Below are 17,176 nucleotides of genomic sequence, written 5' to 3'. Positions count from 1 at the left end.
TATGATTAAAGTTCATTGAAATTTGATTAAGAAAACAAAAGGGAGAATACAATGGGACTTTGATCCCAAGGTTTATTTTGAAAATGGTTTGAATGAAGTTTGTTCATATTTTTTGGGAAAATTGATTTTTCTAAGTATAAAGCCTAAACATTCATCTAAACATACAATCCTAAACATACATCTAAACATGCATATTCTAGCTATATACCTAAAGTGGAGTGTGTGCATGTGTCGGTGCTTGTGTCGGTGTACATTATTAGAGTCCATTGTCCTTATTACATCACACCCTAGATACATTCTATGGCCCCTTTGCCAAGAAATTAAAAGCATGAAAGTAAAATATTACAAAACTTCTAAGTATTTACATTCTAAACTTGGCATGAATTGTAAAGGGTAGAAAAACAAAAGAATGAAGATGTGAGATGGGGAGAGAAATGCTCATGATGTATGAAACACAATGGAGGAAGTGGTTAGTAACATAAGGTATAATATGGTAAAGATAAAGCAAATAAGATACCATAACAAGTGCAATAGAAACCAACACAAGACAAAACCAAAACAATGCAAAATATAGCCAAAATTCAAACAAACAAAATGCAAGAATCATATGGCTTATAATTCTCACAATTCAACATATTTTCCAAAGGCACAAACTCAGGTTTTAGAAGGAGAATCGAAGCAATATGATAAGCTTTGCATTTTGAAGTGAATTTAGGCATATTTACACTATTTATTTACAAACATAACTTGTAAACCAAGCAATTAAGAAAAATTCCCACACATGCAGTCAAAATCAAATACAAACAGTAGCAATAAACGCATAAAATTCAAGTAACATGTATCACCAACAATTATCAAGAACTTGAAGTAGAACTAAACAATTTTTCATGAATTTTGCATAAAAAAACAAGAAATGTAGCAAGAATATACACTAACATTTTTCATCAAGATTTTCAGTAACAATATGCATAAAACCATCACAAAGAATTACAAGAAATACATACAAATTTTTATAGAATTTTCTAAGGAAATTTGGACATGACCAGAGGTATAAAAAGCGAAAACAAGGTGTGAAATAGCAAGAACAATAAGAGGAAATGCAGGCTTTGCAAGAAATAAGCCCAAACCCATACACAAGAAGAAAACGGATTACCAGAGGGCACAGGGATCGTTGGATTGATCCACATGGATCAGATCCAAGATCCAACTGTTGCGAAGGCCTAAGGAGCATGGTATGAATAAGGGCGCGCGCGTAGAGGAACACAGGGGGTATAAAAGCACGCCTCATGAAGAAAGCCTCACAAAGACCTTACGTTTCTCTCTCTAACAAAGGTTAGAGAGAGAAGCTCTGCACATTAATCCCTTCTTCTCCGACGAGGCTTTGAGTGCCGGCGACGGTTTTCGGTGACGGTTTCCGGCGCCGGCGAACTCCGTTATACTCCGATCTTCAAGATTTTTACACCGCTAGATTCGTCTTTTCATGCTCTTTCCAAATCCGAAATTCATTTTTACAAAAACAGCTTAAATCGGAGTAGATCGGATCTCAAAACCTGACGGTATTTTTCTTTTTCATCTTCACCAAATCGAAACCTCACAATCTAAGAAGAGAAGGAAGTGTTACGTACCGTGTTTTCGAGCGGGGAATCTTGAGAACGAAACCAGAAAGCTTCAGACTGAAATTCTTTCACCGGCACTTTTGTCTACTTCTTCGGATTCGAACGGTAACGCTCCCAAAATCGAATTCCTCTTCTTCCTCTTTTTTGAACCACTTCGTTAATTTGAGTGTGAACGCCTTGAATCCTGTTGCTGAGAGGATTTCAGTGCGAAACTACACTGATTGTGATGTTCTGCGATGAGATTGCGGCGATTTGATACAAATTTGCGTTGACTTAAGATGAATTCTTGGACAAGATCGCGTGAATGTTCATGAAGCTTTACGTGATGTTCATATTGTTCTTGCACTTTTTGGCTTTTGATCCGTTTTCTCTTGGAGAGAGAAAGAAGTTTCTGTTTCTGAAAAGTGATTGTGATGTGGCAGTGAATTAATGGATCTGTTGAATTTTTGACTGATGACTGGGCTTTATAGGCTGATGCAGTACTGCCTGGACCAATCAGGATCTGCCATGTGGCGTAACTAACTCTTGGACAAATGAAAACCTGACACATGGCACCTGGACTAATGACTTGGACAAAGGACTAAAATGCAAATTTTAGAAATTTAGGACTTAAAAATAAAATAAAATGAATTAAAATTGGTAACCGGCAAATAACGTAAAGTGAAACGATTAAAATTGACAAAACGGACTAAAACGAACCAATGGCCTAAATGAGGTACTTTAAAGTAACCTCTCTCTGCCGAAATTTCGTGTGAAATGACCAAAATGCCCCTAGGGCTTAAAACGACTAAAAATGACTCAGATGCAATTTAAAAAAATGGATTTTTAACAGAAATTGAATCAAAGACTCATACAAGCAAAATTAAAAGACTCAGAGACAATTTTTTAGGATTTAAACAGGGTTTTGACACATGAAAAGACCAAAATGCCCCTAGGGGCAAAACTGACTCAAAATGACTTCAAATGCAATTTTTGGCAAGGGTTTCGACATGGAATGAAACAAAGACTTATTCAAACTACTTGAAAAGACTCAAACAAAATTTTGCAAGACTGAGAGACATTTGACATAGGAAATGACTAAAATACCCTTGCATGTAAATTTTGCAAATAACATTGAAATAAAATGCAGAGAAAGATGCAATTGATCAGAGACATATCAGATGACTTATAATGCAAGAAAAGAAGAATTGAACAAGTATTTTTAGGTCCAAAATTAGGGTATAACAGCTGCCCCTATTTAAGTTTCTTCGTCCGGGGAGTCAAGAGACGAAGTCTTAGAATTGACGGGACGAAGATACTTAAATATTAACATTTGCACTGCTTTTGGACATAAAAATACGTTTTCAGATTTTCAAAGACATGAATGCCATGCAACATTTCATTTATGAATGCAAGACAATCGAACCGGAATCTACGGGCTGTGTCACACCACCAAGGGATTTATAGACATCAAGGTAGAAAGAACGGGCAACAAATAGACAGGTACAAGCTGTTCTTTGGATCGAACTTGCCACTTGACCGAGAGATACAAACAGGAGATGGGTACAAGCTGTTCTTTGGATCGAACTTGCCACTTGACCGAGAGAATACAAACAAAAAATAGGTACAAGCTGTTCTTTGGATCGAACTTGCCACTTGACCAAGGAAATACAAACAGGAAACGGATACAAGCTGTTCTTTGGATCGAACTTGCCACTTGATCGGAGATACAAACAAAGGGTAGATACAAGCTGTTCTGATCGAACCTGCCACTTGATCAATACCACAACATGTAAGTAGGTGCAAACTGTTCTTTGGATCGAACTTGCCGTTTGACCGGAAACAAAACATAAGCAAAGGGTACAAACTGTTCTTTGGATCGAACTTGCCGTTTGACCGGAAACATAGACATATACGCAGGTACAAGCTGTTCTTTGGATCGAACTTGCCACTTGACCGATAACAAGATACAAATTGAAAGTCTGGTTTAACAAGATACCAATTGAGGGTAAATTGTCATTGACTTGATTTGAAAATAGACATGACCATTTTTTGTTGGCCCAAGAATAAATTGAGAGTAAATTGACATTGATTTGAACTGAATTGACAGTTGAAATTGACATCAACATTGACATTGACATTGACATTGGCATTGACATTGACATTGGCTTGGAAATTGAAATTGACATTGACATTGACATTGGCATTGACATTGACATTGACATTGACATTGGCATTTGACATTAACATTGACATTGACATTGGCATTTGACATTAACATTGACATTGACATTGGATATTGACATTGACATTGGCATTTGACATTAACATTGACATTGACATTGGCATTTGACATTAACATTGACATTGACATTGGATATTGACATTGACATTTGACATTGACATTGGCATTTGACATTAACATTGACATTTGACATTTGACATTGGCATTGACATTGACATTGACATTGACATTGGCATTTGACATTAACATTGACATTGACATTTGACATTGGCATTGACATTGACATTGACATTGACATTGACATTGACATTTGACATTGACATTGACATTGACATTTGACATTGACATTGACATTGACATTGACATTGACATTGGATATTGACATTTGACAATGACATTTGACATTGACATTGAATTTGACAGTTGACAGTTGGATCACTACAAGAAAATCTGTCATTACCCACGAACAATTACCCGCGGCCGTGAGGCCGTGGGTAATTTTTTAGAGTAGTGACGGATTACCCACGGCTAAACCGTCAGTATGGTTAAAAGCTCAATGTGAATTTTTTGAAATTGCTACCCACGGCTTAGCCATCAATAATTATAGACGGCTTTTTGCCGTCAATAGTTACCCACGGTCTAACCCTCTATATGATGCATTTATTTATTTGTTTATTTTTTATTATATTAATTCATATTCATAATAGCAAAAATTTATTTGTTTATGATTTTGGCTCCAAACTTTTTTCCCATTCCCAAAATTTCAATGATTTGGCTCCAATTTTTTTTTGCCACAACACATAGAAACAAAACAAAAGTGGCTCCAAAAAAAATTGCCAAAACACATATTGACTTAGAAACAAAACAAAACAGTTACGATAACCCATTATCCCTTAAATCTCTGATTGCACACTGTCATCTTATTCTCCACTTCGATTACCCGTTGCCCCACTTCGATTGCCCACCGACTCCCTCTCTCTTTCTCTCTGTCTCTCTCTGATTTTCGGATTCTAGTGAGAAAGGGTTCTTGTGAGATCAAAAGGGGGTATTCGTAAGGAAGAAGATTCTCTATTTAGGATTTTGGTAAGTTTTCTCACCTTCTTCATTGTTAATTACAGATTTGTATTTCATGCATGTATATTTGTGGTTATTAGGGTTTAGATTTTCATTTGATTGTGTTTTTCAATTAACTGTGATTGTGGCTTATGTGGTTCAAATTGTTCAATGTGTTTGTGCCTGATTCATATCGTTCAATGTGATTGTGGCTGATTTATATTATTAGTTAAATGTTACGTTGATTCAAATTGTTCTTGTATATAAGTCAATAAGTTGTTTCTATATGAACAGATTAAATATGGTTAAACTGTTTTTGAATAAGCTATAATCTGTTTTCATATTGGTAGATATAGCTTATATGAAAATATTGTAAAGATTGTTTTTGTTTAATTGTAAATCTCAATTAATGTTAAGCTAAAAAAATAAAAAATACCTCAACAATGCTCACTGCAGAATATAAGCATATACGAACATTTAATTCTTTCTCAATTTGCTGAGTCATTTTATTTGATTCTCTGTTTTGTTAATGTGGTTCTTGCCATAAAATTTTGATACTTAACACTTTTGATATCAACTTTTCTGCATAACAAGATTCTTAGGCCAAAAAGTTGGTTTGAGAGAATTTTTCCCTAAGCTAGTTGTACATAGACATCTTCATGGTTTCTCTTTTACTGCAGATTCTTCTATTTTTCTCTCTTGGGATCACCCAACAATATTGTTTACATGTTCTTTACCCTTGTTCTTGTCAATTCTCAAGTTTGCTAAATTTCTAGTTTTATAAGTTATATAACTTCAATGCATATACAACTAATGCTAGTCAAAGTAGTCCTCCATAATTGTTGGTCTGACCTCTTGTGTTACGGCTCTGGTTAGGTTAGAATCAAGTAAATTAGTTGGTAGTTGTGCTTCTAAATTTAGTCAACGTATAGATGTCTAATTAATCAATTAAATACATTTTCCTTATAAATTTCATTTGCATATTTAACCCTCCTAGTTTCGGAAATCCAAAACTAAATAAGAACATATTTCAAACAAGCTCATCAGCCGTGGTTTTTTCCTATAGCAATTGATAACCGTACAAAAAATAGATGAACACAAGTGAGTACTCAAGTAACAATGGTGCAGGTGAGGTGTGTTGGGCTGAGTGCGTGTGTCTCCACTCTGTTACTGTCTTATGGGTATTGGAATGGTGCTGATCCTGTTTTTTGTTTTCTGTTAGCACTTTGTTTTTGCTGTTGTGCATAGGTGTATGTTCTAGGCGTTTTTTCTGCTGTTGTGTGCCTTTCGGCCTCTCTGTAATGCTAGTTCATCCCACTTTTCTCTGTGGTATGGCTTTATTAAAAATATTTTGATGTTAAAAAAAAGTAACAATGATCCAATTCACAATTCAATTATCATCTTTTTCTGCAGAAAATCATTAATCTCAAAAAGAAAATCAGTTTGAAATTAAACAAATAAATTGCTCATCAATCTTAAGAGACATCAAAGCTATAAAAAAAGTTGCTTGGATAGATATGTTAACTTTTTCCTTCCAAGGATCTTTTGATGGCCCACCTTTCTTCTGATGGTTTTTGTTTACTGAACAGCCTTTTGAAGTAGTAAAGAGATGATGTATGTTAAATTATTTTTTTATCTATTAATCCCTCTCATCCATTTTATATGAAACAAAAGTGTCAGTTTTTTAATAATACACAAAGGTTCATGTTGATGGAAGCTAACTGATTCATAACTGATGTATGTCTCTTACAATTTTCTTGTAAATTAAGTTTGTCATCTTACTTTTGAATTTATTCTGTCTTTTCAATTTTTGTTTTATCAGATGAGCTATATACACTTACTCTATTATTAGCAATTTTTGTTGCCATTTAATGTGATTTAACTTATATAAAAACATGGCAGGAACTAAGTTTGCAAGATCCTTGTATTCACCAAATTCAGGGTTTTAAGAAAGGTGCTTTTTCTGTTGCAATTACCAGCAAAGGCAAGTATAAGTTTAATACCTATGAACTTAAGATAATACACATATAGGCCATGAATCTTCATGTATGAATTGTTTAATGAAATTGTTTCCATTTATGGCCCTGTTTTATATCAACTATGCTTTCATTTCGATGATATTTTTGATATTTGTAATGAACTTAAGACTATAAAAAAAAATCATATGAATCAATGAATGCTAGCATATTTTTGCCATTCTATTTCTGCCTTATTCTTTCATTTGAGGGTGTTTGACAGGTGCTGCTGCTGTTTTTATTTTTCTATACTGTGTTTTGGCCTTTGTTTGCGCGCGTGTTTCTTTAGGTGTGTTGAGTGCCTTGTTTTGTTTTAGGCGTTCTTGGTTTTTCTGGTGCTGTAGCCTTTTTGGCCTCTCTATTCCTATAGTCCTTCCCACCTTGCTTTGTGGGATGGCTTTATAATAATATTTTGATGTTAAAAAAAAATGCTAGCATAAATTTGATATATTTTACTCTACCTTGATATGAAATTGTAAGTTTTACTATATTTTTTAGTCAATGCTCATCTAAAGTTTGTATTTTTAATGTTTTTTTTCAGTTTATCTAATGCTAATGTATAATCTGTATATGATGTGATCCGGGATGTTTTATTGTTTAATTTTCCAAATAGTTATATGATCATTTTTTTGGTAGTATTTTAATGCTAATATGAGATGATCAACTTTGATCCAATCTTGTGTTGTTGTAATTCACTAATCAGAGTGATGACATTTCACTTTATACTCTGTTATGAAATTTAAGTTTGCTGCATTTTTTAGTCAATGATGATCTAAAGTTTGTATTTTTAATAATATTTTTTTAGTATATCTAGTGCTAATGTATATCTGTATTTATGTGATCCAAATGTTTTAGTGTTTAATTTTGCAAATAATTATGATTCAATTTTTTTCATATCTAATAGTAGTGTGATCTGATTAATTTTGCACTAACGATGAATGTTCATAATATGATTTGTATGTAGGTTTGATTTGCAATGACTATACTCATATTTTTAAGGGTGTATAAATTTGCAATTTGATAAGAAATTAGTGTGTTATGGAATAATGTTCTAACACTGTTTTTACCTGTTTTTTAGTATGGTCATTTGGTGCATTATAAAAGTTGTTTTCACTTATAAAAGTTGTCTCTCTGTTACTTCCCTTAGAATGTTAAAAAATTATCATGATGCATTACCTCTCTTTAATTAATATCATCTCCAAATATCTTTTGAATTTTGATGTATAATATGTTAAATTACTTGTCATTGTCTTGAATAAGACTACTGATATTTTTTTTTTATTTTAGATCCTTCGTTTTCGGTAACTTCCATAAAATGGATGGTTATCCTCTAGATCGTAGTTGGGTATATGATAGACACAATCCTCGTAGAGGGGGATTGAAACCAAGCTTCATAGAAGGGGTAAATGAGTTCATAAAGATAGCAAGAAAACAACGACGTAAGGTTAAGGATGAGGGTGGAATTAGATGTCCCTGTGACAAGTGCATGTGTGGTAGAGTGTCGTCTCCAAATCAAATCAAAGTTCACTTGTATAAACATGGATTCCAACCGAATTATTTGTATTGGACAGATCACGGTGAAAAAGTCCCACGTAACAACCCAAGAAATGTGTCGACTAGTAGTCAACATATGAATAATGAGGATCCCTTTGCATTAATGCAACATATGGTGGAGGATGCGTTGAGGCCTGGGTTTAACTTCCAAAGTATAGGTGATGAGGTCAACGAGGATGAGGTTGATATGGATGAGGACGATGAAGATGTTAACGAGTATGAGGGCAACAAAGATGTGGGAAACGAGGATGAGGTCGACATGAATCAGGGCAACGAAGAAGAGGTTAACGAGGATGAGGGAATAAGAGAAGAGAATAATGAAGATCCACCTGATGAGCCCACTCAAGACTTTTATAATTTGCTATCTGCCAACCTACCATTATACGAGGGTGCTTTTGAATCCAAACTTTCAGTATGCATTAAACTTATGGCTTGCAAAACAAATTGGAATGTTCCTCAAAAGTGTCTTGATTTCTTTGCAAGCATGCTTGCAGATGTGTGTCCTTCGAAAAATTCATTGCCAGAAAATTTTTACCAGGCAAAAAAATTGGTTTCCAAGCTAGGTTTGAATTCACAGAAAATTGATTGTTGTGTTAATGGGTGCATGTTGTACTACAAAGATACAGTTGCAGATCGAGAGTGTAAGTTTTGTCACAAACCCCGATACATTCCTAGTAAGACTGGGATGGGTAAGCACAAAGACGTTCCAGCTAAGAGAATGTTCTACCTGCCAATCACCCCCAGGTTGAAAAGGTTGTATGCCTCAACGGAAACCGCGAAACAAATGAGATGGCATCATCGTAATAGTTCAAGTTCAAGTTCAAGCGTTTTATGTCATCCATCTGATGGCACAGCTTGGAAGCATTTCGATATGATGTATCCAGACTTTGCGAAAGAACCAAGAAATGTGAGGCTAGGTTTATGTTCTGATGGTTTCACACCTTACATTCAGGCATCTTCATCCCCATATTCTTGTTGGCCTATTATTGTGACCCCATATAATCTCCCCCCTGAAATGTGCATGACTAAACCATTTATGTTTTTAACATGCCTCATACCTGGACCATCTGACCCAAAATTACACATTGATGTGTACTTGCAACCTTTAATAGATGAACTTCAAAATTTATGGAGTCATGGGGATTTGACTTATGATATCTCGACGAAACAAAACTTTGTAATGAAGGCAATGTTAATGTGGACAATTAATGACTTCCCCGCTTATGCTATGTTATCTGGGTGGCGTACTCAAGGTAGGTTGGCGTGTCCGGTGTGTATGGATGGCAACAAGGGTTTTACCTTGACACATGGTGGAAAAACTTCATGGTTCGATCACCGTAAGTTCTTACGACGTAATCATGCCTTCCGAAGAAATAAGAAACGATTCACTAAAAATGAGGTTGTTAGGGATAAGCCACCGCCTATATTGACAGGTGAAGAAGTATGGTGTTGGGTTCGTGATTTTCCAAGAGTGATAGATAAACAAATTTCTAAATTACCAGGATATGGAGACAAACACAATTGGTATAAACGAAGCATATTTTGGGATCTTCCATATTGGAAAGATAATTTGGTAAGGCATAATCTGGACGTGATGCACATTGAGAAAAATGTATTCGACAATGTGTTTAACACAGTCATGAACTTTAAGAACAAGACAAAGGACAACGAAAAAGCAAGAATGGACTTGGCCATTATTTGTCAACGTAGTGACCTGGAGTTGGTTCACCATGCCAATGGAAAGATAACAAAACCTAAGGCAGCTTACTGCCTTTCGTCGGACGAGGCTAAGAAAGTTTGTAAATGGATTAAGGAGCTTAAGATGCCTGATGGTTATGCATCAAACTTGGCTAGATGTGTGGATGTTGATAAAGGGAAAGTTCATGGGATGAAAAGTCATGACGGTCACGTATTTATGGAGCGTTTACTTCCATTTGCGTTTAGTTCGTTGCCTGATGTAGTCTGGAAACCACTCACAGAATTAAGTCAATTCTTTAAAGGTTTATGCAGCAACACCTTAAGACATGATGAATTAATAAAATTGGAAGAGAACATTCCAATTATCATATGCAAACTTGAAAGAATCTTCCCACCTGGATTCTTTGATTCAATGGAGCATCTTCCAATTCACCTCCCGTATGAGGCAAAGCTTGGAGGTCCAGTTCAATACCGATGGATGTATCCATTTGAAAGGTATTTTGTATACATTATAAATATTTTTTCTTTTCTCGATATTTCACATTTATTAAAATTTGTACCACTCTTGTTTTTTTAGAATGATGGGTGATTTTAAGCGTTCGGTGAAAAACAAGGCAAGAGTGGAAGGCTCAATATGTTCAGCGTACTTAAAAAAGGAGGCAACATATTTGTATTCCCTCTATTTTAAAACTGTCTCCCTATCTGCAAAAAGTCAACGTAATGAAGCTTTTGGATTCAGCAATGGTGTTACATCAACATTATCAATAAGCAATCCACTAGGACGTCCTAGTGGGCAACACCAAACACATTGGTTGACAGAAGCTGAATGGACATCTGCGCATGTACACATTCTCATAAATTGCAATGAGGTTAAGCCATTTATTAAGTAAGTATATCAAATTGATCATCACAAAGTGTATTTAACTTTCAAATATTACAACAATTATTTCTTTATTGACAGTGCTTTTTTGCAATATAACTCCATCAATGAAGAAGATCCTTCAGCTCAAGCTCTTATACATGAAGAATTCCCACAATGGTTTCAGAATTATGTAAGTGGTGGAGTTCAAATTTGTTTCAAAAGATCTTGAGCTTTATTACCCTTATTGACAATTTCTTATTTATATAGGTAACCGATGAGGCAAATGGTGTGACCGACACTAACTTGATATCATTAGCTTGGGGTCCAGAGTCAAATGCCATAAGTTGGCACAAGTACTTCATTAATGGGTACAAGTTTCACACAGAAGCATGGACTCGAGGTAAAAAAACCACAAACAGTGGAGTTTATGTGAAAGGGGTTACAGAAGGAGGGGAAGATGATTTCTATGGAGTCATCCAACATATATTTGAGTTAGAATATCATGGATTGTCTCACAAGGTAGCCTTATTTTATTGTCAATGGTTTGATCCGAAGAGGAATAGAGGAACAAAAGTACATCCCAATTACGATATTGTGGATATCAAGATGAACAGAAAGTATGATCGCTATGATCCATTCATAATTGCACAAAAGGCCATACAAGTGTATTATGTACCCTACCCAGATATGTGCACAAACAAACATGGTTGGTGTGGAGTGATAAAGACGAAGCCTAGAGGTCGTGTAGAGGTGGATGACATTGTCGAGGACACACCCTATCAAGATGATGAAATGACACACATCGAACAAATAACTGAAATTGAAGACATGACTGGCTTGCATGATGAAGCACATAGTGATGAAGAGGTCGATTTTATGTTAGTTCGAACCATGCAAAATGATAAGGGGGCAGACACGGATTGTAGCGAAGATAATGATGCAAATAGTGAAGATAGTGATGCAACCATGAAGTCGCATAGTGATGACGAAGATAGTGATTCTGATTCGTTTTGAAATGAAAATTAACTTTTGAGTATCAAAACCTGATTCAACAAAAAATCTATGTTCCAAAAATATTAACTAACTTTTGAAGAAAATTTGGTAACTGATTGTGTATGTTTTTGTGTATGTACATCTACATTTGTGTCCATTTTTTCATTTTTGTTTTGTCCTTTGTTTGTTGGTTCTTTCTTTGGTTGTGAGCGTATATTTTTTGTTAGCATATATTTTTTGGACAGATCACAATATGCTCCATTTGATTAACTTGTTGAGTGACCACATCGACTGTCATAAGGTAAAAGTCATCACCACTTCATAATATGAAAGAGATTGCACACAAGCAATCAAATTTTGATACTGATATTGTACTTAAAAAGTTCTAATACTTTTAAGCACACTAAACTATGTTTTCTTCTCTTTTGTGTATTTGTCTGAAATTAGAAGAATCAAATTTCCACCTCAATGTTTGTCTCATTTAGTGTGTTATGTTTCAACTTTCAGTCTGATTTTATTCATAGCTTTTGTTTTCCACTTCTTTAAAGTTAGCATATATTTTTTATTGTTTCTCATTATCAACTATATTCTTTTATGTTTTTTGGACAGATCATGGCTCCTAAAGAAAACTGTAAGAAGTTCAAAGGTTCACAGATGAAAAAGCGGATGATTATGCCACATAAATTGAAACAAGCTACTAAGCATCTACATGCATCTGCTGCAAAGTCGCCTTTTAGTGATGACGCTACAACACCATGGCAGCAGGATGCATATCAGCTGAATGAAGGGGAGCGAGATGCAGGGGAGCGAGATGTCGAGCAGCTGGATGAAGGGCATATGGATGTAGGGCAGTCAGATACAGGGCATCTAGATGCAGGGCAATTGAATGCAATACCCTTATCTTCACCTACCATTGATCCTTCCCCATCAGCACAGGGGTCACAACAAACACCAAATCCTAACAATCAATCAAGTTCAGTGCATGCGCACAGCAATGATGATAGGGCACAACTGTCAAGACACACTAATCATGATCTTGATAAAGCACCTGATGGAAGACCATATATTTTTCCAGATGGGAAAGGGTACATAATTAATTATTGTTAAATTATCAATTATATGATTATGTGTGTATAAGGTATTTTAGTCTTTTTTTTATAACTTGTTTGTAGGTGGAACCCATGTAGGGTGGCTTCGAGGGCCCTGACCTCAGTGATTCGATCTCAGTTTCGCAGTGCATGGTCTAGATGGGGAGAGATCCCACCTAAGAGGGTGGAGCGCATGTTCTTAAAACTTGGGGTAAGTTTGTCACTTTTCTTAGCCATTCAAAGTTTGTGTAAATTTGTCACCTTGCTTAGCTATTCAAAGTTGTGTGAAGTTTTTCACTTTGATTTTTGTTTTTGTTTATGTTGATTCTTATTGCAGAAGAAAGTTGCATGGCGGCCTGAGGATGAGTTTGAGCTTAAGATTATCTTCAAGAGCAAGGGCTCAAAGCGCCTTTCTGAGATGCTAATGGAGGCAAGGAACAAGAATGAACGCCCATCTTGGATTGGCCCGCGTTCTTGGAAAGGGCTTGAAAAGAAATGGCAATCTACAGATTATAAGGTGAAATCTGCCCGAAATAAGAATAATCGTGCTTCTGCAAAGGGTGGATCCGTCCATACAGGTGGATCCATATCCACAAATGAGTATGTCATACGAATGGTATGTTTTTTTTTATGTTAAACACTTGATTTCTTAAAATTCAACTTATAGGTTCAATATTTAATGTTTCTAACATTCATATATAATTTAGAGAGCCCACAGTTGATGAGGTCTTCTTATGGACTCATACGAGGAAGGAGGACAGATCTTCATGGGTGGACGAAAGATCCAAGAGGACATATGTAAGTGTCTATTGATGTTCAGTAGATGTAGTTTATATTTTGGGTGTTGTTGTTTTTGGGTTTCAGCCTCTTTGTTGTTTTTCGTTCAAATACACTAATGGGTCCTCTAAAGTTGATTGTTTGCAAAAAAAACATAATGAATGTTTCTGTCAAGAAAGTTATTATTCATTTCATAGACCTTTGTAAGTGGTGCATCCATTATGCATCTCTCTCTTTCTTCTCATCAGATTACATAATAGAATTAAGTTTCTGCATGCAATATGCGGAAGTATTATAATATTAAGATCAAATAATAAATGAACATGTAGGTACTTTTTATCTATCTGATGCATAATGAAATTCATTTCATAGACTAGTGTTTTATTTCAACGATAACCAATGAAGGAACTCTTGTAACTGATTAGATGATGTTCGACTACATAAGATTGAAATCTCCCTTTTTCCCTAGATTTAGTATTAGAGTAATCTCCATCCTTTGTTGGAACAAACTTACAATGGATGTCATCAGCTTTTCTAGTCATTGGTGACATGTTTTCGCACTCTATAATGGTTTCTTTATGGGAAGAGTTGTGAAGCCACACCTCATAATCACATATTTTGTAGTGACCACAATATTCACAACTAGTACTATTTTGTGCTTGTTGCTTGGGATGATTTCAGATTTATGTATAATATAGCTTATCTGGTTTATTGGTGGAAAAATTCACTAGTTGTTTCTTAATAAGAAGTTAGAGAAAAATAGAGGCAAAAAATACATAGGAAAAAAGTGTTAAATGTGATAATGTGCATCTCTCAGCGAATTTCTACTTGTTATGTTTATTATGGTGAAGTGTGGGAAACAACAATTGCTGATTTAACAGTTGATCGACAATATTTATTACATATTTGAGAACTAAGTTATTGAAGGATATATACCTACTGCAGTATGATGGAAAGTTATTGAAGGCTATATGCCTGCTGCAGTATGTATGCTTCAGTCATCATATAAAAATGTGTATGTTTGTATACTTTTGATTGCTAAGTAATTTCATACATTGTGTGACAACTTAAATGTAATATGTATGTTAATTGTTATGTTGAGCAGGAAACATATAAGGAGAAGATGAAGAAGGCATCTGATAATGGCACCAAGGAGGTTGATCCTGCAACTCAATTGAAATTATGGGCTGAATCAGCTGGGGGAAAGACTCGGGGACGTCTTTATGGTACTGGTGATATGGCAAAGCGCTACAAGCCAGGTGTATCCTCCCTGACCCAGCAGTCGCATGTATCTCCATATAGTAGCCAAGTTTCTGCCGGGATTGCTGCACAGATGGCAGCAATTGAAGAGAGAGCAAATGCAGCAGAGGATGATGCTCGAGTTGCACGTGAGGAATGTCTCAAGGCGAATAAGCGTACACAGGATTTGGAGAGACAGCTAAAGGAATTGGCTGAAAGTGTTGCTTCCATCAAGACTAGCCGACAACGTCGCCATCCAGACTATGATGATGACTCTGACACTGATGCCGACTCTGTTGACAGCGTGGAGGATTGAATTATGTTGTAGTATTACTTTGACATCCACACTATGTTTTATTGAAGACTTGTTTTATGTTTTGTTTAACTTCTTGACAAACTGCTTGCTATATTAATATTTATTTCATTCGGAGAATTGTGGATTGATAATCATTGAGACTTGTTTATGTTAAAATCCATTGGAGTTATGAAAGTTATTGAGTTTTGATTTTATTTTAGCTTTTGTTGATTACATAAAGGTCAATGTATTATATATATTGATAGGTGGTTCTAAAACTATAGAAATCTTTAAGGCTAATGTGCAATCTATATATGAAACAAAAGAACCATCAATTGAATGAGATATATTGTGTATATTATTGTATACAGGGAAAAAACATTACTGATGGCTTAGCCGTGGGTATTAATGAATGAAGCTCAAAACATATCAAAGAATTACAGACGGCTTAGGTAATTTTACTGATGGCTAAGCCGTGGGTAATATTACTGATGGTTAAGCCGTGGGTAATGTTACCGACGGCTAAGCCGTGGGTAATGTTACCGACGGCTAAGCCGTGGGTAATGTTACCGACGGCTAAGCCGTGGGTAATGTATGACCAAAAATTTGTTGTTGAAACCACAATTACCCACAAATTATCCATGGTGTGGCCGACGGTAAATACAGAGGGCTTAAATGGCCGTGGGTAACGTTACCGACGAGGCATTTTCCCACGGCCTCGGAACCCTCGGTAAGCCGTGGGTAATTAAGATTACCCACGGCTTTTTGCTCCTATAGACGGATTTTGTCCCTGGGTAATAAGAGATTTTCTTGTAGTGGATATGCAACATGTATGTATAGTATAGCAAGATTATTGGATGTATGAGCACATAAAATGCATGATTATGCATGTATGAATGCTTGAAATGCATGATTGGTTTGTAACTTGACAAGAAAGTTTCACAAAGGCAGACAAGACATTGGAAGATTGGGAACGTAGTGGCTCGTGCTGCGACATATTCATAGGGGGGAAAACCTCTTTGGAGAGACCGTCGTTGAGAGACGTATCGAAACCATGGCTGAGGGCAATAAAACTTGTAAAGGGGGACCCTTGGAAGGTTATTGGATACAGGTCGCCGTTGCTAGGCGTGTCAGTGCTGGGTAAACATTGGATGTTCGCATCTGTGGTCAATGCTTTTCAATACTTTATTTTTCATTTTTCATTCTTTCAATCCCATTTTGCCTGAACCGCCCTTTCGGGTTTTCGATTCACCGGGGAATAAATATTCTTTTCATTGCCCCATTTTTGCCTGATTTGCCTTCATAGGTTGTCAATCAGCGGGGTGCTCATTTTTGCCTAAGCCGCCCTTTCGGGTTTTCAACTTAGCAAGCTTTTTATTTTCATTTTTTTTTTATTTTTATTTTCCATTTTCATTCTGTTTTTTCATTCTTGCCATTGACCACAGATCATCCTGGGGAGTAACCTGCTTGTAACATGTATTGGAATAGACATTGACATTCATTTATTCATGCATGTTTCATTGAAATGTATCTTATTGCTCAGGTTTGCTTTCAAAATAGACAGAAAAAGATTTTTCAATTTTCAAAAAATGTTTGTTTCAGACATTGACATTATCAAATAGAAAGAAAGTATTTTGTATAAAGCATTGATAGTAGAAAGAAGATAGAATTCCAAACAGTAGAAAGGCTCAAATTGATGTATAAGAGTGAAAGTCAGCCAAAGGCACGGCTTCACGGATTTACAAAACTTGGAAAATGGTAA

The 17,176-nt window shown here is 35.6% G+C and overlaps 3 protein-coding genes across 3 annotated transcripts; all 3 read left to right on the top strand.

The window, feature by feature from the left end:
* Positions 1–4,715: 4,715 nt before the first annotated feature.
* On the top strand, positions 4,716–12,138 carry LOC146926994 (uncharacterized). The gene is made up of 6 exons (XM_085700417.1): positions 4,716–4,923; positions 6,796–6,877; positions 8,196–10,655; positions 10,738–11,046; positions 11,122–11,212; positions 11,290–12,138. The coding sequence occupies exons 3-6, from the start codon at positions 8,224–8,226 to the stop codon at positions 12,034–12,036; spliced, it is 3,579 nt and encodes a 1,192-aa protein (XP_085556543.1). The 5' UTR covers positions 4,716–4,923; positions 6,796–6,877; positions 8,196–8,223; the 3' UTR covers positions 12,037–12,138.
* On the top strand, positions 11,339–15,629 carry LOC146926992 (uncharacterized). The gene is made up of 6 exons (XM_085700418.1): positions 11,339–12,316; positions 12,625–13,100; positions 13,188–13,314; positions 13,441–13,719; positions 13,811–13,901; positions 14,986–15,629. The coding sequence occupies exons 1-5, from the start codon at positions 12,269–12,271 to the stop codon at positions 13,823–13,825; spliced, it is 945 nt and encodes a 314-aa protein (XP_085556544.1). The 5' UTR covers positions 11,339–12,268; the 3' UTR covers positions 13,826–13,901; positions 14,986–15,629.
* LOC146926993 (uncharacterized) lies at positions 15,004–15,629 on the top strand. Its single transcript, XM_085700419.1, has one exon. It carries the CDS (start codon positions 15,004–15,006, stop codon positions 15,433–15,435), a length of 432 nt encoding a protein of 143 aa, XP_085556545.1. The 3' UTR covers positions 15,436–15,629.
* Positions 15,630–17,176: the final 1,547 nt, after the last annotated feature.

This window comes from Medicago sativa, chromosome 4 (assembly GCF_051527215.1).
Source record: "Medicago sativa cultivar Bolivia chromosome 4, Bolivia_mono, whole genome shotgun sequence".
In the NCBI taxonomy this organism is placed as follows: domain Eukaryota; kingdom Viridiplantae; phylum Streptophyta; class Magnoliopsida; order Fabales; family Fabaceae; genus Medicago; species Medicago sativa.
Note: the sequence above shows the minus strand (reverse complement) of the source record. Positions and strands in the feature narration are given on the sequence as shown.

Bases quoted from the DNA above. Each gene is read 5' to 3' on its own strand.
- LOC146926994 (XM_085700417.1), top strand. From the start codon at position 8,224: ATGGATGGTTATCCTCTAGATCGTAGTTGGGTATATGATAGACACAAT. The intron at 10,656-10,737 runs GTATTTTGTATA...TTGTTTTTTTAG, and splicing joins TGGATGTATCCATTTGAAAG to AATGATGGGTGATTTTAAGC. The intron at 11,047-11,121 runs GTAAGTATATCA...CTTTATTGACAG, and splicing joins GAGGTTAAGCCATTTATTAA to TGCTTTTTTGCAATATAACT.
- LOC146926992 (XM_085700418.1), top strand. From the start codon at position 12,269: ATGCTCCATTTGATTAACTTGTTGAGTGACCACATCGACTGTCATAAG. The intron at 13,101-13,187 runs GTACATAATTAA...ACTTGTTTGTAG, and splicing joins ATTTTTCCAGATGGGAAAGG to GTGGAACCCATGTAGGGTGG. The intron at 13,315-13,440 runs GTAAGTTTGTCA...TTCTTATTGCAG, and splicing joins GCATGTTCTTAAAACTTGGG to AAGAAAGTTGCATGGCGGCC.
- LOC146926993 (XM_085700419.1), top strand. From the start codon at position 15,004: ATGAAGAAGGCATCTGATAATGGCACCAAGGAGGTTGATCCTGCAACT.